Source organism: Phyllobates terribilis, unplaced genomic scaffold (genome assembly GCF_046119375.1).
Source record: "Phyllobates terribilis strain yellow unplaced genomic scaffold, ASM4611937v1 Scaffold_3__8_contigs__length_932513732, whole genome shotgun sequence".
NCBI lineage: Eukaryota > Metazoa > Chordata > Amphibia > Anura > Dendrobatidae > Phyllobates > Phyllobates terribilis.
In genome coordinates this window covers 551,283,829-551,304,223 of record NW_027362763.1, presented here as the reverse complement: position 1 = coordinate 551,304,223, position 20,395 = coordinate 551,283,829, and the positions used below count along the sequence as shown (strand labels likewise).

General features: G+C 40.7%; 1 protein-coding gene across 3 annotated transcripts in view; it reads right to left on the bottom strand.

Moving 5' to 3' along the window:
- HIVEP2 (HIVEP zinc finger 2) overlaps nucleotides 1–20,395 on the bottom strand; it is a 234,336-nt gene that overhangs the window by 31,550 nt on the left and 182,391 nt on the right. For all 3 annotated transcript variants that reach the window (XM_073671380.1, XM_073671381.1, XM_073671383.1), the window contains 2 exons: nucleotides 16,843–16,891; nucleotides 1,132–6,496 (listed from right to left, as the gene is read on the bottom strand). In XM_073671380.1, the coding sequence (XP_073527481.1) occupies nucleotides 1,132–6,198 (5,067 nt within the window). In that variant the 5' untranslated portion in view covers nucleotides 6,199–6,496; nucleotides 16,843–16,891. The remainder of the gene's footprint in view (nucleotides 1–1,131; nucleotides 6,497–16,842; nucleotides 16,892–20,395) is intronic.

Sequence of the window (20,395 nt, the reverse complement as noted above, 5' to 3'; positions counted from 1 at the left end):
CACCCGTATCTGTGTATGGGATCTATTTATTATTATTTTTGTGTATTTTGTACATGTATATTTATATTGGAATGTCAGTGGTATGGATCTTTTATCTTAGGGTTTTAATTGTTTTTTAATTGTTTTTATGGAGTATTGATTTTTGGCTTTCTATAAAATATATTTCATATTATATAAAGGTGCGAACATCAATATTGCATTGCTTCCTTCTCCTCCTTTTGGTCATTAAATGTTGTTCTGATGCAGCACCCTAATGATATATCTTTGGGCTGTGCAACTACTGCTACTTCTATATTCTGTACAATGAACGCTATAAGAACAAAACCCAAAAACATTGGCAAAATTGATTTTTTTTTCACCATTTCACCGCTGGTGGAATTTTTTTCCCTGTTTTCTTTAGCACATTATATGGTAAAATGATTCAAAATTACAACTCGTCCAGTTAAAAAACAAGCTCTCATACGGCTATGTGAATGGAAAATAGAAAAGTTGTGGCTCTTGGAAAGAGGGAAGAAAAAATTAAAGCTCCTGTGTTTTTATTAAACAAAAAAAATCTGGAAAAAATGTGCTAAAAACATAATAAAAATGCTCTGTGTGGGAATCCTCTTTGCTATGATGTATCTCCTCTACACATTGCAAATTAGGACTAATACACACTATAATTGTGAATTTATATTTCTATCCATTAGGTGTGTTAACATCATGTTTTGTGATGTCTACTTAGCATGAGGCCATTAACACAATGTGAATAGAGCCATAATAAATCTGAATATAAAAAATATGTCTAAAAATATGTATATATTACTATTCACTCATAGTGCTTGCTGGTTAGGATAAGACTCTGTTCACACCAAGTTTGTTACACATGTTCTGCATATACATCAGAAAAAAAAAATCTATGCCAATTGTACATGGTTTCTAGCACAGTGAAAAATAGATATATGATCATATACCAAAGGCAACCTTTAGGTCCATGATATCCTATGGATTCATTTGGCTTACACATTGGAAGTAATGTGAGCATACTCTTAAATGCATTTTACTACTCCAATTTTTGTGTGCTAATAGTATTTCATTCTCTAATAATATGTGTGTTAGTGGGTAATTTATTACTTATATATTACAACTCACCTTTGCAAACTGAAGTTTCCATACACTTGAAGAAGTTAGTTTTCCAGCACCAGATCTGTGCATAGCAGCCATGGTGTAAATTTCACCCGTATTCTTCTGCTTAGACCTCAGAAGTGATAATGATGTTCTTGTACTAAGGCCTGAAGGGTTGGGATTGCAAGAGCTAATACACCATGCAGCATAAACAGATGACTTCAGTGATTCCTGTTCTGTGTGGTTGGGTTTGGCATAGTTAAGGAAACACCAGCTGACGGTAGTAGTAGTCCGCAGGCTTGGGAACTGGAGAACTTGTTGTACGTCCTCTGTTGAAGAGGAGCTTTGTGACAACTGCATTAATATTCCCACAGAATGCTTTTTGTCTTTCAGTGGTTCATCCTCAAGAATTTCACTTGATGACCTCTGTGGACTTAAGCTCATATCAGAAGCCGTGTCCTCATCGTAAAACTCATCTGGTGACATTCGACCTTCAGGAGCATCACTGGACTTTGAGTCCAACAATGTTTTTTCAACACAAGATGATATGCTTAGTGGTGAATTTGACAGTGAGGGTGAAGGTATCTGAGTGGCTGAAGTAAGACTGTCTTTTTGATCTAATGTTCGTCCTTGTCTTACCAACTGAGGTTTTGAGGTCCGTGACAAATTCTTTTTTATGTCTGAATTAGTCAATTCTACTGCACTTAATTCTTTAACAATTTGTCCATACATCTTTTCATCTTTCACTCGTTTTTGCTGTTTTGTTTCCATGAATAGTTCTAGACTACTTGCAGGAGAAAGCATGCGTTTGCCACCTCCGAAAGATGATGCATTGTCAGAACTAGACACCAGACATAAAGGGATTGCAGAATCTAAACCTAATGGCAATGTCTGTGGCACTTTCCATAAAGGATATTGCTCCAGTTCTCCACAGGGTGCTAGCATTTGGGCTATGTTGAATCCTAAACCTTTCATAGATGCACTTGTTGCCATTACTCTTTGTGATGTACTTCCATCCACTTTGCAGCAGATTACTATGGACGGACTATTAGTTTGAGAGTGAGTAACAAGAATTTGTGAAATGCTAGTATACATGACACTACCATACGATGGCACGTGTGTTTGAATCCTAACTGGAACAACAGGCCCTGACAAAGGCTGAAGTGAGCCAGCACTAGGAGACACAGATAGCTGTTGATCAGTAGAAGAATCACTTGAACCACCACTGTGATCTCTTTGTAGCTTTGAAAGAATATTTTTAGATTTCTTAGAGGACGATGATGATTCTAAATATGGTTGATATCCTTTTTCCATACTATGAATATAGCTTAGAGACTTGCATACAATAGGATCTTGAGTAGTACCGAGGTAAAAGGACGATTGCAGCTCTGACTGTGTTGGAGGCTTGAAATATGTATTTTGTAAAGATTGCAAATGATGCTGGAAATGTCTCTGCAAAGGATCTATACAGGATGGCCACAACAAAGGAGGATGAGTTGGCATTTGAGCCATGCAAACAGAAGTGTAAGGTAACTGAAATGTATTATGAACAGGTGGATATAACATTTTCTCAGTATGTGGAAATATATGCTGCTGTTCTGGCAAATGTCTTTTGGCGATGTAAGAAGATGGTGGTCCTAGCGGATTTCTCAACACATCATGACTTGTTATAGATTGCTGTGAATAATGTGATGAAGTACAGGTAGGTTGGGCAGATGTACCAACAGCTAGATTTAAGGATTCATCAGGAAGATTTATGGATCCTGATAAAGAAGATGATGAAGAACGCTGCCAGGCAATCTGTGAAGACCTACGATTTGCGTAGGCAACATCAGGCTGTTCTTGGTTCCCAAGTTGCTCTTGCTCTGATGGAGAATTTTCAGGGAATCCGCTAAAAGAAGCTTGACGAACGAGAAAACATTTTTTACGCTCACGGGCTGGAGACAAGGTTGTAGTGATGGCACCAGGGACAGATGCATGTGTTAGGTTTCCATAGTCAAAAGACTTACTCCTTATTTCAGGAATCTCGCTTAAACTAGGGCATGGTATCTGCTCAGAAGAAGACCGTCTCATTTCTTTGTGATGGTGGTGGCTGGGTACTGAAAGTGAGTAAGCTCCTGGAGGAACAGTTAAAAATTCAGGTGGCCTACCAATTTCATCCTGCTTTGTGGGGACTGTAGATTTTATTATTTCTTCTCTGTCAAAAGACATTGAGAAGCTAGAACTGTGAGATAAGTTACTTTCCTGACTTGGACTGCGAGACAAACTTGTTCCTGTTGACTCAAAGCTAGATTCACCTGATGAATTTTCCATGTCTGCCAAACGAAGACGCTTCTTCTTTGGAGGTAATTTCTCTGCAGGTAGTTGAGACAGTGTTTCACTTCTTTGGGGCCATTGAAATTCTTCTTGCGTTTTTTCCGGCTCTTTGACAGGAATTTCTGGTTCCTTTTCAGGTTTGTCTGGTTCCTCTGTAACGCGAATCTCAGGTACTGTAATATTGTGTTGACGAACCAATTTAGGAGGCATGTGATATGTAGACTGTTGCTGGTTTTGAGATGGAGATGGCCTTCCTGTAGATTCACTAAGGTCAGGTGTCTGAGTCCATTCTGGACTCATAGAAGACATTGTATTTCCACTGTCACAAGTTTCAGAGGGAGAGCAGGCCTTATCTGGCTGGATAGAGAGAAGTTCTGTGGATTCAGATCTTTCAAAAGAGTTAGGTCTACTCAAAGAGTTAGTGTGTTGTATTACTGATATGACATTACCAGGAGGTTTTCTACTGATTATATCTACTACCCTATCTGTGTCAGAAGATGATTCATCTAACACAGGTACAGGACTTCCAATTTGCTGATGTGATCGACTAATCTCAAAACGATCTTGTGGCCCACTGTAAACATATTCTTGCCCTGAAATAGAAAATCCAATCCTGGCAGGTTCTTGACTTGGTGATTTTGTATCAAAATCTAAAATCACAGGGCTGCTTGCTGAACTGCTAGGCATAGAAATATCTTCTTCATCTCCGACACTCTTTTCTTTCCTACGTTTTCTGTTTTCAATTGTTGTTCCAAAGCGAGGAGGAGAAGGTGCTGTAACATCTACAAAATACTCCCCTGGCTTCATTCCGCCTACATACTGTACATCTCTGTATCCTTGTTTGTGAACTTCATAATCATCCCACCTTTTAGGCTGCATTCCTGAGACATATTCATACACTGAAGCCATTTTCTTTTCTTTCGATGAGACAGGTTTTTCATGCATTGTTTTCCTGCAATATGCAGCAGCAGCATTCTTTGACATTCTGGAATATGCATCAAACTCTGAATGACCCTCTAAGACCAATGGTAACTCAAAAGCACCTTGCCTCCTAAGGAGTCTTTGATGAGAAATACCTGTTGGACCTGGGTAAAACACATCATCAGATCCTGTCATCCGTTCATCAAATGAGTGACTTCCTCTAATAGAAGTAGGGACACTTAAACTCACACCAGAAGATGTTGGCATTGAATTGCTTCTCATAAGTGTTGATGTCTCTCCGGAAGGCTCCAAAAACACTGCTGTTTGGCCCTGTGGCATTTCTGAGTACACCTTTGTTTCTTTCTCAGGAGATTCTCCGATTAGATGTGTTTTTTGCAAATCAGAAGTATGAATTCCAGATAATCTTGATTTCATATTCTTTAATTTGTTATGATCTAAATCCCTCTTTGTCATATAATGTGAGATATGTTCTTCGATCATGCTGGAGTTAACAATTGATACACTGCCTTCTTGACTTTGTAGTGAAGATCTAGGGCTAAGTCTACAGTATTTACCAAAGATAATTTCTTCATAAGAGGTTGCATTGGTATTTGGAGGACTTATATTTTGCTCTGCACTTTCTGATCGAGAAAAATAACCAGAGTCTGTGCTTCCTTTACTATGGGGGCTCAGGAGATTTAAGGACTTCTCATAGTCATGCCCTTTCTTTTCTGTAAGTTTTAGTGCAAGTTTTTGCCTAGCAGTATGTAGTTCATCACTTTTTCCACTTAATGATGGGTTGTGCATTAAATCAGATGTCACATAATGTGGGCTTTCACTAGGTAGGTGGATGCCACTCTTAGGGATTATCAGTATTGGCACTTTCATTGGACCTCCTAATGATTCCTCTGAAGTATGGAAACCTGGATCTATAAATTCCCCACTTCTAACACTCACGTCCAATGGAATATGTGAAATGGGGCTTAGTTTTTCAGAATCTTCAACTAGCAACAATGTCTCTTCATCAGTGTCTGTACTTTGTTCCCCATCAGAATGTATTTCATTTTCTACATCAATGCAAGAAGCCTCAAGGTCTAATTTGGACATACCAGAGTCAGTAAAAGGAACTAATCCAGCTTTAATGGCATGCGCATGCGACTTCCTGTGCTTATATAAATTGCTTTTCGTTTTGAATGAAAAACCACAGGGTACACATGGATACGGGCGCTCTCCAGTGTGAGATCTTATATGTTTTTTCAGCACACTTGGTTTGGCACAAGCCCGTGTACAATACGGACATATATATTTGCCAGGTTTTTTGGGCTTTTGCTCCTTTCTGTGAGTGTCTTCTGGTTGATCAATAGACTTCTGTGAGTATTGGCTATATGATGAAGCAAGTGAAAATTTCTTTCTGGAAAACTCTGCACTTTGTCCTTGAATACGAAGGAATAAGTCCTCTGAAGCAACAGGCAAACGACTGTGATATGGATAAGCATGTCCTTCAAGGCTCTGATGAGGCTTAGCACTGTGCACTAGCCTCTGTTGGTGCAGATTATGCTGGGGAAAAGAAAGTGAATGCCGATGAGAATAGGAGCCAGAACGCTTCTGTGCATATTGCTTTCCTGGCACCTGCTGGCTACTTTCATTTTGTGATCCTACCTTTAAAGAACTGTAATGCTGTACGGACGTTGGGTTTGCAATCAGTTCAGGGTTAGCCTGTCTTTCTCCTTCGTGACTGTCATAAGTGCTCATTGTAACAACAGCTGGATGCTCTTGTCTCCATCTGTTTGATACTTTCTCGGATTCTCCACACCTTGAGGTAGATTCTTGCTCTAATATGGTGTCTCCAGAGTCCATTTTGATTAAGTTGGTCTTCAGTGCTAGCTCACTTTAATGCTATACAGACACATGGAGTGTGACTGACTTTACTCATTAAATCAGAGTCACTGCCATTTTCCTTTTTATCAAGTCACCAATATGTATTTTTATAAATATCTCCATGAAGCAGTATATATTCATTAATCAAAAGGTTCGTGCATGACCAGAAGCTTCAAAAATGAGGTTGAAATATTTTTGTCAATCAAGATATGGATAATCCAGGGAAATTTGTATGACTAAGGTGCAATTCTTGTCAGTGACAGCGTGCATACACAGCCTGAAAAACATAAAAAGAAGAAATCAGAATTACAGTATGAGAATATTTTCCAAGCAATATTGTCCAACCTTAATTATATAATATTATTTATTTAATATTATTGCTTATATAGCACTGACATATTGTGCAGTGCTTTACAGATTGTCATCACTCACTGTCCCAACTGGGGTCCACAATCTAACTTTCCTAACAGTATGTTTTTTAAGTGTGAGAAGAAAATGTAGTTCCCAGAAGAAATCCACAAACACTGGGACAGTATACAAAATGCATGCAGATGTTGTCCATGGTCAGATTAGAACTCAAATTAGTATTCTATGGTTAGATCTGGTTTACTATTCATTTTAATTGAGCAAAGCAAGATGGCTCCACTAATATAATGCAACCAATCCAAGACCAAAAAACACTTGAGATAGGGTTCCTCTGAGCACCCATGGGCTTTGGGCACTAAAGTAAGCAATTTAGAACACTCTGCAGGGGTCACGCTAAGTGTAATGGACTGAAATACTTAAGATGTATTCTGCCAGCTCGAGTTTAAAAAAAGATCTAAGAAGAAAACCCTTCCCATAACTGCTCATTCACGTCATTTAAAAAATTAGCAGCACGAGTGTGAATTTTCCAGGAATAGCCTAGTCACTAAGCTACTAAAACACCCTTGTGATTGGCTGATTAGACTCACTTCTTGCCTTAATTCAACAATCCAACAGAATGAATGAGTTGCAATATATATAAAGTAAACTTTTCTATGAAAAATAAGTGATAAAATATAGTAAGAAAATGACTACACTGACATAGTTATCTGCCAACAAGAACTTTTCAGTAACTATTTAGATAATTCTGGGATATGTCTTTGTTTTTAAGTTCAGCAAAGACGGAGGCGCAGGCACTACCTCAGAGAGAAGAAAAGTTAGTTATCTCTTAGATCCTCTCCTATCTTTCTGACAAGTCTAAGCTCAGTACTTAGTCATTTTCTTTTCTCCATCTAAACATATTGATTTACCCAAATTGTCAAATTATGATTTTCAATACCATCTATATGAAGATGACACCTAAATATATGTTTCTATTTCTAATCTAGATTCTAGCGTCTCTGCTTATTAGCAATTTCCTTACTCATGTCATACAAGCCATCTAAAACAACACAAGAACAAAACAGAGCTTATCATCGTTCACCCAACTAAATCTATTTTTGCACCCAAAATAACCTTATCATTTAAAACCACCCCAATGTCCTCGTCTCTAAGTTTGTTGCCTGCGGGAATCCTTTTATTCTTATTTGAACATCATTTTCACATTCCCAACTCCTCTTACCATCACCAACATAAAGACATTTCCCATGTCCAGCCTTATTTTACATAGGAGTCTAGCAACATGAGATCACAGACACTTATAATCCCGGCTAGACCAATGCAATACCTTCTCACATACTCCTCTTACCACACTTACTACTGTTCTCCTATTTCTCTCCTGCCAAATCATCCCCTCTTATTAGTCAATGGCTGCTCTTTGCACAAAGAATCAAATTGAAAATGCTCATGTAAATTTTACAAATTCCCATCTAATTCTGCTCCATAATACCTTACTATTTTTGATAATGTAAGCAACTCTACATGCAACCACAGCTGTCCTACTGTAGTCACCTCTTTACATTTGCGCATACAACATTCTCTCTTCGAATTCCCTCCCTTGATCCCATCAAACACTCTCCATGTGATTGAAAATGTACCTCTCCTGCAAACATAATCTAAGTTAAAGAGTTCCCAACTGGTATTCCAAGAGGGCCTCCATCTGACATATCTACAAAAGCTCCCTTTTTTTCCCTGTCCTCCTAAATATATTCTCTGTAGATTGCAACGTTATAGAGGTTCTTACATAATGTGGCATATTTCTCAAGCTAAATGTACCAGAAAATTTGCACCTAAAAACTTATTTCTTGACTTGTCTGGTCTTTTGGCAGAGTGGTGTGGCCAAACAGGCAACACTTTGTACCCAAAATTTTGGCACAAATTTCTGGCACAAAGCCAACTAACAGGTGGAGACAACTTAGAGTAGACATTCTAATGATGTACCATATTTATAAAAGAGCATAACCACTGTGATAAACTGGCACATTTTATGACTAGTCTAAGTTTACAATTAGACTAAGGCTGTGTGCCCACGATGCGTTTAAGCGTTTCTGCAGTGGCAATTCCGATGCAGAAACGCTTAAAAAACGCTTGGTAGAAGGTCTGCCATGTTTCCCAATGATAATCCGCATGTGCACATGCTGCGGAAATTTCCGCTGCGGATTATCATTGCGGAAAAAAACGCAGCACTACCAATTATTTTGCGGAAGCGCTGCGTTTTCGCCGCCATTGACTTGCATTGGAACGCTTGGAATCTGCATCACTGGATCTGTACATGCAGAATCCAAGCATTTCAGTGTGCGGATGGTACCCAGGTCTGGAGGAAAGGAGACTCTCCTCCAGACCCGGGTACCATAGAACCTGTAAAAAAAAGAATAAAATAAAAAATAAATATTATACTTACCTTCTGATGGCCAACAGTGTCCTTGGCTGTGCTTGCCGGCAGATCGCGGTGGACTCAAGGACCTGCGCTGACGTCATTTAGTCATGTGACGGGTCACGCGACGCTGACGTCGGCAGGTCCTTCAGTGTACCGCGAGCTGCCGGCAAGCCGAAACGCATCGAATAAAGACAGATTTATTTTTTATTTTTTAACATTCTTTCGGTCACACTATATAAATCCATGCCGTTTGCATGGATTTATATAGTGTGACCAAGTTGTCAAGCACTTTCCAAGTGATGCTAAAATCGCTTGGAAAGCGCTTGTCAACCCGCATGCGGAAATGCAAGTGAAGAATGCTTCACTTCCGCATGTCCCTGGCAGGAAAAACGCATGTAAAATCCGCATGTACAATCCGCATGTACAATCCGCATGCGTTTTTTCTGCCATTGAGATGCAGAAACGCTCAGGAAAAAATCCGGAGCATTTCTGCATCGTGGGCACATAGACTAAGAATTAAACAACATTGATAAATATGCCCCAAAGTATCTTTTGTAATGTACCCTTTGTAAGGATCCCCATTCCCTCAATATTATGCTGTAAAACGCTAAGAAAGGGGATGGTGTTATACAGTGGTGTGAAAAAGTGTTTGCCCCCTTCCCTATTTCTTTGTTACTTCTACGCCAAATGTAATGGGACATACACCTTCCAAAAAGTTCAACTTTTGTCTTGTCAGTCCACAGAGTATTCTCCCAAAAGTCTTGGCGATCATCAAGATGTTTTCTGGCAAAACTGAGATGAGCCTTTATGTTCCTTTTGCTCAGCAGTGGTTTTCGTCTTGGAACTCTACCATGCATGACATTTTTGCCCAGTCTCTTTCTTATAGTGGAGTCATGAACACTGACCTTAACTGAGGCAAAAGAGGCCTGCAGATCTTTGTATGTTGTTTTGGGGTCTTTTGTGACCTCTTAGAAGAGTCGTTGCTGCGCTCTTGGGGTAATTTTGGTCTGCCGGCCACTCCTGGGAAGGTCACCACTGTTCTGTGTTTTCGCTATTTGTGGATAATGGCTCTCACTGTGGTTCGCTGGAGTCCCAAAGCTTTAGAAATGGCTTTATAACCTTTTCCAGACTGATAGATTTTAATTACCGCCTCTGGCTGGGGCTGAGGCAGAGGCCTCTGGCTGGGGCTGAGGCTGGGGCCTCTGGCTGGGGCTGAGGCTGGGGCCTCTGGCTGAGGCCGGGGTCTCGGGCTGGGGCCTCTGGCTGAGGCCAGGGTCTCGGCTGGGGCCTTTGGCTGAGGCCAGGGTCTCGGGCCTGTACCGGGCTGCGGTCGGTGCAGGGCTGTAAGTGGCGAAGCAGTGCGGCCTGCACAGGTTTTTGGTGTGCGCGGCCATCTTCCTAGAGCTGTGATCTACAGGAAAATGGCCACCGGAGCTACCAGTCCGCGCATGTGCCGGCTCGGGCGGCCATTTTCCTGTAGATCACAGGTCTAGGAAGATGGCCGCGCACACCGGAAACCTGCGCAGGCCGCATGCCGCTCACAGCCCGACACCGGCACCAGCCCCAGTACCAGCCAGGCACAGTTGCCGGCCCCAGCCGCTCACCTCTGCTGACGCCGCCGCTACCGCCACCGTGTTCCTGGAGGGCCCTGCAATCCCACTTTATCACCACCACAGCTAACGTTCGGACGATAAGAAAAAAAACAAACATTTTACTCCCAAATACTGGGGTAAAAGAGTGCGTCTTATGGTCCGAAAAATACAGTACTTTGTTTCTCATTTGTTCCTGAATTTCTTTGGATCGCAGCATGATGTCTAGCTTTTGAGGATCTTTTGGCCTACTTCACTTTGTCAGGCAGGTCCTATTTAAGCGATTTCTTGATTGAAAACAGGTGTGGCAATAATCAGGCCTGTGTGTGGCTAGGGAAACTGAACTCAGCTTCCCAAATATGTGATAAACCACAGTTAATTTATGTTTTAAGGGAGGGGCAATCACTTTTTCACACAGGGCCCTGTAGGTTTGGATTTATTTTTCTCTTAATAAAAAAGACCTTCATTTAAAAACTGCATTTTGTGTTTTCTTGTGTTATCTTTGTCTAATATTTAAATTTGTTTTGTGATCTGAAACATTTACATGTGACAAACATGCAAAAGAATAAGAAATCAGGAAGGGGGCAAACACTTTTTCACACCACTGTATAAATGAAAATTAATATCAGCTGCATAATCAAGCCTACATTGATGTCTTGCTCTTTCTATTTTTTACCATTAGGAATCAATGCCCATTATACTCTGTCTAGAGCACATATGTCAAACTCCGGCCCTTAGGCCAAATCTGGCCCACAGAGTGAGTATATTTGGCCTGCGACGCTGGGCATGTCACCCGAGCATATTTGACCCACGACACCGAGCAGATCCCCCTAGTGTATTTGACCTGCAATGCCCGGTCCCTCGCCCAGCATCGCACTTTCATCCAGCATAGCACTTTCAACTATACCGGCATCCTGGATGCCAATACAGTTGTAAGCAATGATAGAGTAGGAAGTATCAGCTGACGCTCCCTTACTCATCATTTCCCCTCTACGTCTCACAGGGGCAGGGGCAATGACATCATTACAAAGCGCCCGCTGTACTGAGATATGCAGAGGATCTGAAGACACCATGAAAAGAACAGAGCAACGGGGGAATGGGCAGAGGTGAGTATTTATTCATTTTTTTTAAATATGTGACCCATTGTAATGTATGGATCACTATGTGGGGTGCATTATACTGTATGGAGCACTATGTGGTGCTCATTATACTGTATGGAGCACTATATAAGACCATTATACCGTATGGAGCACTATGTGGGTCCATTATACTGTATGGAGCACTATGTGATGCTCATTATACTGTATGGAGCACTATGTAAGACCATTATACTGTATGGAGCGCTATGTGAGGCCCAATATACTGTATGGAGCACTTTTTGTGGCCATTAAACTGAATGGAGCACTGAGTGGGGCTATTATAGTGTATGGAGCACTATGTGGGGCCATAAAACTGTATGTAGCACTATGTGGGGCCATTATACTGCATGGAAGGCAATGCAGGGCCCCGTTATACTGTATGGAGGATTAAGTGGGGCCTATTATAATGTATGGAGCATTATGTGTGGCCAGTATACTGAGGGGCTATTATACTGTATAGAGCATTATGTGGGGCCATTATACTGTATGGAGCACTATGTGGGACCATTATACTGCATGGAAGGCAATGCAGGGCCCCGTTATACTGTATGGAGGACTACGTGGGGCCTATTATAATGTATGGAGCATTATGTGTGGCCAGTATACTGAGGGGCTATTATACTGTATGGAGCACTATGTGGGACCATTATACTGCATGGAAGGCAATGCAGGGCCCCGTTATACTGTATGGAGGACTAAGTGGGGCCTATTATAATGTATGGAGCATTATGTGTGGCCAGTATACTGAGGGGCTATTATACTGTATGGAGCACTATGTGGGGTCATAAAACTGTATGTAGCACTATGTGGGGCCATTATACTGCATGGAAGGCAATGCAGGGCCCCGTTATACTGTATGGAGGACTAAGTGGGGCCTATTATAATATATGGAGCATTATGTGTGGCCAGTATACTGAGGGGCTATTATACTGTATGGAGCACTATGTGGGGTCATTATACTGTATGGAGCACTATGTGGGGCCATTATACTGCATGGAAGGCAATGCAGGGCCCCGTTATACTGTATGGAGGACTACGTGGGGCCTATTATAATGTATGGAGCATTATGTGTGGCCAGTATACTGAGGGGCTATTATACTGTATGGAGCACTATGTGGGACCATTATACTGCATGGAAGGCAATGCAGGGCCCCGTTATACTGTATGGAGGACTACGTGGGGCCTATTATAATGTATGGAGCATTATGTGTGGCCAGTATACTGAGGGGCTATTATACTGTATGGAGCACTATGTGGGGCCATTATACTGTATGGAGCACTATGTGGGGCCATTATACTGCATGGAAGGCAACGCAGGGCCCCGTTATACTGTATGGAGGACTACGTGGGGCCTATTATAATGTATGGAGCATTATGTGTGGCCAGGATACTGAGGGGCTATTATACTGTATGGAGCATTATGTGGGGCCATTATACTGTATGGAGCACTATGGACCATTATACTGCATGGAAGGCAATGCAGGGCCCCGTTATACTGCATGGAGGACTAAATGGGGCCTATTATAATGTATGGAGCATTATGTGTGGCCAGTATACTGAGGGGCTATTATACTGTATGGAACACTTTTTGCGTGGGGATTACAGCTGGAGAATCATACTGTAATGGGGTCACCATTCTTTGTTGGTGGGAATTGAGGGAGGGGGTACAGTAGGGTCATCATACTGTGCATGTGGAGGGTACTGTGGATGAATTCACTGTGGGTGTATCATACTGTGTTTGGGGGCACTTTTGTTGGCATCATGCTTTATTATCTGTATTATTCAAGGTTTTTTATCCTTTGTTATTACATATTTAAATTAGGCCATTGGACCATATGCTGTTTACTGATCTTACATATTATATTATTCCAATATTTTATGTTAAGATGTATTAATTAAAATGTACTTTATTCGTGGGACAAGCCTATCTGATTTTTCTTTGCTTATGTAGAAAGCAAACCAAACTGTTTAGAGCTGGTTGATAACACAGTCTCAGCTTCATCTTCCATAATGTATTTAATACAGAAATGGGAAGCATTTACCGTGCTGTGAAATTATAAAAAAGACACATCATTGGACACAAAATAATTTTTAGCCATTTACATGCTCTATACTCTTCAATATTTTGGATGAGTCTCGACGGTTCAATTCTATAAATGCGCAAAAAATAATAACGGATTCCAAACAGAACCACAGTATAGTATCTGATTGATTTTTACAGATACATTGCAATTCTTTAACATCGAAAACTGTATTTTGTCTTGTAAATTTTAAGAATTGCTGATTTATAAAACGGATTCCGTAGAGATTACTTATGGTTAACAACAATACAGATGGATAATTGCCCATGTTTTCTGGATAACGATCAGGCAATTTTTTTATACTCTTATGTGAACTTACAGTGAGAAAGCATGGCAGGTTGAGCAATTTTGAAAAAAAAAATAGCAACACCCTAAATGCATGAAATCTACTGACAACATAAAAAATAAATACATATATATACCACGTATTACATACATACGTATAGAGAACAAAAGAAAATAAATGAGCTTCAGGTTGATAAAAGACCGAAGTTATACATGCCAATCATAATGAAATGGTGTACGCGTAAGATATGCCTAGTTCATTAAGCTGAATACGCCATTTAATGAATTAGGTGCATCTTATAAGTGCCATTCCCCACTGCCAGAGATATACTTGCCCTCTCCTGGATATCCTCATACCTCAATAACCACACATTCTATGTCTCACATTCCCATTCTACCTCCTTATCCTGCCTCTTGTTTGTTGGTGCTCTTCAAGGCTCTGCCCTGGGACCCCTATTCTTCTTCATCTATACCTTTGGCCTGGCACATCTCATAAAGTCCCATAGCTTCCAGTACCACCTATATGCTGATTACACTCAGCATATAGTCCAGACGTCACCACTCTGCTGCCCAGAATCCCACAGTATCATAATATAGTCATAGTCATATAGTCATAATCTCCTTCTCACGCTTCCTAAAACTCATCTTTCTTCCATCTCACTCAACCCTCCTACCCAATCTATCACAATATATGACATCACACTTTTCTCTGTATTACAAGTCTGCTGTCTGAGTGTAACCGTTGATTCCACCATATCCTTCAAACTGCGCATCAAAGCCCTCACCACCTCCTGCCACCTCCAATTCAAAAATATTTCCAGAATCCGTCCTTTTATCAATCCCGAATCTACTAAAATGTTAGTACATACCTTCCTCAACTCACGCCTCGACTACTGCAATATCCTCCTCTGTGGCCTCACGGCTAACACTCTCACACACTTCCAGTCTATCTTTAACTCCACTGCCCCATTAATCCATCTCTCCTCTGACTCCTACACCTCTTCCCTCTGCCAACCCCTTCACTGACTTCCAATTCCCCAATAAATTCAGTGTAAATTTCTAACAATGATTTACAAGCCTGTTCATTATTTTTCTTCTCAATACATCTCCAAACTAATCTCCCGATACCTTCCCATGCGAAATCTCCGGTCTTAAGAAGACCTTCTTCTCGTCTCAGCGCTCATACATTCCTCACCCCAATATTTCCCTGAACATCCCCCATACTGTGAAATTCAGTGCGTCAACACTTTCAACTGTTTCCCATATTTGGAACCGTCAGATGCAACCTGAAAACGCGTCTCTTCAGAAGAGCCAAGCACCTGCAATAACCCCTCTGCCACCTCACTACCACCGGAGGTGCTCCAACCACCTGACCTACTGCTTCCTTCCCAATTACCCTGTAGATTGTAAGCCATGCTCCTCACCGCATTGCACCAGTCTGTAACTGTTATTTACTTTGTTTCATAAATGTTTTCTATATATTATATGTTTGTAATCCTTTTCACATGTACAGCACTCTGGAACTAATGGTTCTTTAAAAATAAATAATAATAATAATGATCCAGTCAAGAACTGGAGTACATTTCTGTCAAAATGTATGCTACAAAAATGGTGTAGATCTTCATGAATCAGCCACAGCTGATTTTAGAAAAATATATCAATAAAATGCACCAAAAAGAGCAGATGTTCGAATAATTTTTTAATCTTTGTCTCAAAAAGAAGGCAATGTTTTGTCAAGCTGCAAAACTGGTCGGATGTGGCATCTGCCAACTTTTTAGGTAAAAAAAAATACTAGTCTAAAGCAGACTACCCAAGAAGTGGTAAGAAAAGAAAGAATCTAATGTGTGCCAAAGATGCACCAAATCTATCTAATAGCTTAAGCTGCTGTAATAGATTGGGGGCCTCTTTTGACTGCGTTGTCTACATTTTTGCCTTTAGATGGCATTAGTAAATCTACTGTAGTATAAAATGCTAGTATAAAAATCAGAATACTATGTTGTATGTTGTAATAGTACTATAACTAAAATGCTACAATGCTGCATTGAAAGGCTTTGGTAAGAAAGGTAATATTAACTTCAAGGAGATAATTAGACTGAAGATATTTCAGATCATTTTATGGTACATATTTAAATCTATTAAGTGGATCTAAAGTCAGTCTGGGTGAACGAAGTGAGCCACTGCCAGAATTATTTGGCAGAATAGTATCTTCCGGCACAACAAAGGGATCGGGCAACTGAATTCCAACTGCCTAATCCTTATCTCCTCCAACATCATCTGTCAGGAGTGAGTCTGAAGGCCCCAATACACATCAAATGGTCAACCTCCCGTGTAGATGTTGATGGGATCCTGACGAGTTTGTAAAGTGAACTGGTAAATTTCTGCAAAGTATGTTACCTTTAAAAATATGTACCCTATTATCCAGTATCATCTCAGCCTATGGTATATCAGGTACTTTACAGCAAGCCCACTTTCAAAACCTTTATCCAATCAGCAAATGTTCTGGTACTTATATACCACTGCAGTAACATTTTTCAAGCTATTTAACTCCATTGATCCACTGAATATTAAAGCATGCACCCAAGATATGAACCGTGACAAACTTCAGAGCAGGCAGACAATGAAAAAATGCACAGCACAAATCTAACACGTACCGTAGTTTCACTATTACATCCTGTGTGAAATAGAATAGATTCTACATTATATCTGCAGTCATCAAGAATAATAAAAAAAAGAAGGTTTTATATATGTACCTGTTCTTTTCAGAAATATCATACACATGGCGGCTGCCTGTGATCTTGCCTGTAGAAGAAAAGAAAAAGTGGTCAGAAGTTCAGCACTTGACACAGGAAAGAAGCCCTGAGATCATAAACGGATGGGACAATATAGTAAACTTTTGAATTCCCTCACACGCAAGTTTTTGGGCAGACCTCATGTTTGCATAATGAAAATCATTGCACCCAGCTGCCAAGAATAACAAGAACAGGAAATGAGCAGTGAAAGCTTTTTGCTCTCGACAAGACTGCTCCTCACCTGGCGTTCTCTGCACCTTTCTATCAATGCAGTCATTTAACACAGGGAGGAGGTTTGTATACTCCACCTCATAATGTAACTCTGGTTAGACAGTAAGCTGAGAAGGTTACGGTATATACAGGTACTAACATTGTTCTTCACCTAGAAATTGAAACAATGTTGTTAAAAAATGACCATACATTATTATACAATGGTGATAAAAAGAAGTAGAGAGGACTTCCACATTTCCATCAGCCATACACTAAAATTCAAAACATAAAAAACTAAAGGTTTGGTTTCGTCATACTGGACACTTTCCATCTCTGACAATAGAAAGTACAGATATACCAGCTGACACTTTTGAATTATCCTTTCTGTATATTGTCACTTTGATATTGCTGAACACAATCACAAAATTATTGCATTTCCTCTTAGAACTTTTGCAAAAAATAAAACCTGACCTAAAAAAAAATGATTTTGAAAGGAAATCAAGAAGAATTACGAAACTTTGGATACTGCTCTAACTTACGATTTGCTAATATGTGACCAATTTTAGGATTGTTAAAAAGTTGCAAAAATTGAACATTTTATGGAGGTGACTGAAGATCTCGTTGTCATGATTTCATGATCATTAATAGTCAGACTAAATTCTGAAAATGGGTTGTCAGAAAACCAGTCTAAAACATGCCAAGTGAATGTGCAGGAGTAATTATATTGACATCAATTTATGGAATTATTCTCAATGCAATTTCCTTATATTTTACAGACTACATTTACTGTATAGGCAGCCGAAGTTTCAGTGATGTGACCATTACCGAGGAAAATCATCACATGATATAGTTATATAATTGTTTACAATCCAAAATAAAGACAGCAAAATGAATGTGTATAAATATTGACATAAAACTCATTATTTGTACATGAATTATTCAGAAGTCTTACGTCTTGTCAAAGGGGTTAAACAGAACATTTTATGATCTGTAATGTAGTGGGAAAATGTAGTAACTCCAGAGCTGAACTTGCTTGAGAACCACATCAACACCTTTTTCAGCAAAGCAGTTGTGGAGAAAGCTGTTGGTGCATACTTATCTCCTCTAGATGTAAAATATTCACAGTGATATACAACCTGATTTAGAAGGCCTAGTGCTGAAGAGATGAAGACATCTTGACATGAGAGCTAAATTCTACTAAAACCAGTAACTTATGTTTAAAGGACACAACATCTGTAGATCTGGAGGCATTTGTAGATCAGAAACCCACATTGTGATAATGTAACCTAAGAGGAAGTCATTATATCAAATTAGAATTTTGTAATATGAGGCTTTTTATTTCTGTTCCATTTATGCACTGAAAAGAATTAGACTATGCATGGTCAAAATTGTAGCCAATTTTATTAAATTTGATTAGAAAAATAGCACCAAATAAGTTATCAGCACCACAGTGGAACCAAACAGACTCCATTATAAATCAATGGGATCTGCGGTCTGCCAATCTGTTAGTTGGATCAAGCACTGCATTGTGGTTTTCATTTATAATCCAAATGTTAATAGAGACTAAAGCCCCCGTCTCACATAGCGAGATCGCTAGCGAGATCGCTGCTGAGTCACAGTTTTGGTGACGCAACAGCGACCTCTTCAGCGATGTCGCTATGTGTGACACTTTGCAGCGATCAGGCCCCTGCTGTGAGGTCGCTGATCGCTGCAAAGTGTCCTGGACCATTTTTTGGTCGTTGCTCTTCCGCTGGTCAGCACACATCGCTGTGTGTGACCAGCTGGAGCAGCGATCAGGCTGGTATCCATGGTAAACATCGGGTTACTAGGGGCACGCGCGCACTTAGTAACCCGCTGTTTACCATGGATACCACTCTGCTACGGTGCGCGGGAGGTTACCGTTCACCTTAGCAGAGTCGTATCCATGATAAACAGCGGGTTACTAAGTGCGCGTGTGCCCCTAGTAACCCGATGTTTATCATGGATACCACTCTGCTAAGGTGAACGGTAACCTCCCGCGCACCGTAGCAGAGTGGTATCCATGGTAAACAGCGGGTTACTAGGGGCACAAGCGCACTTAGTAACCCGCTGTTTATCATGGTTACCAGCCTGCTCCTGCTTCAGCAGCAGGCTGGTAACCGGGAGCAGGACATCGTGGAAAGATCCTTTCCACGATGTCGCTGCTCCCCTGATCGTTGGTGAGCCTGCCTGTTTGACATCTCACCAGCGATGTATTAGCGACGCAGCAACGATCCCTGACAGGTCGTATCGTTGTCGGGATCGCTGCTGCATCGCTTAGTGTGACGGGGCCTTTAAAGTGCATTTAGTCAGGCTGATTTCATGCTGTTACACAGGCCCAACTAACAGTGATGGGGACTAGAGATGGGAGAATTGATTTGCATTTGTAAGACTCTGAGCTATTGGCTATGTCAGTAATATGTAACTACTGGATAGGAGGTCTATGAATCTCCTTATCTCCTGGCATTTCCAGGTCTCCTTTTGTGTGCGTCAAGCCACAATGATCACATCACACCAGCCCAAGAAGAGCCAGGAGTGCTGGGAGGTAGAGAGATTCATAGGCCTCCCAATCAGCGGTCACATATTTTTGACCTGGCCAATGGACCAGAGTCCTGAAAATGTATTCTCCCATTTTTAATGGGGTCAGAACTATCATTTATTAATTTATTTACTTATTTTACTCGCTTTACAGACATCATCATCTCTGTCCCAATTGGTCTCACAATCTAAATTCCCTATCTGTATGTTTTTGGAGCGTGGGAGGAAACAGGAGGAAACCCACACAAACACGGGAGAACATACAAACTCCTTGCAGATGTTGTCTTTGGTGGGGTTTGAACCTAGAACCCAAGCTTTGCAAGGCGACTTGGGCCAGAAGCTGTATTTTGCCAGCCGCCAGCCCTTTCATTTCTTCTTGCTCTGAGCACGCGCACCCAGTGTTCACTGCTGAATGCTGAGGAGTGTGCAAAAAAAGATGATGTCCTGAGATTAGTCCCAGTGTCAGGATGTACTTTGTGGGCGGACTTAGCGCGTGATATGTACGGCTCTCGAAGAATGGTATAAATATCCAAATGGCCCTTGGCAGAAAAAAGTATCCCCACCTCTGCCATACAGTATCATGTTATTGGCAGCATAACCACTGTTTACACAGAGCGATGAGCTGCCATTAACAATTTTTTTTCCGGTACACACAATTTGATCATCCGCGATCAAGGTCTTTGCTTGATCATCAGGTAATCGCCGGCCTGTTTACACAGACACATATTAACCAGTTACCTACTCATCT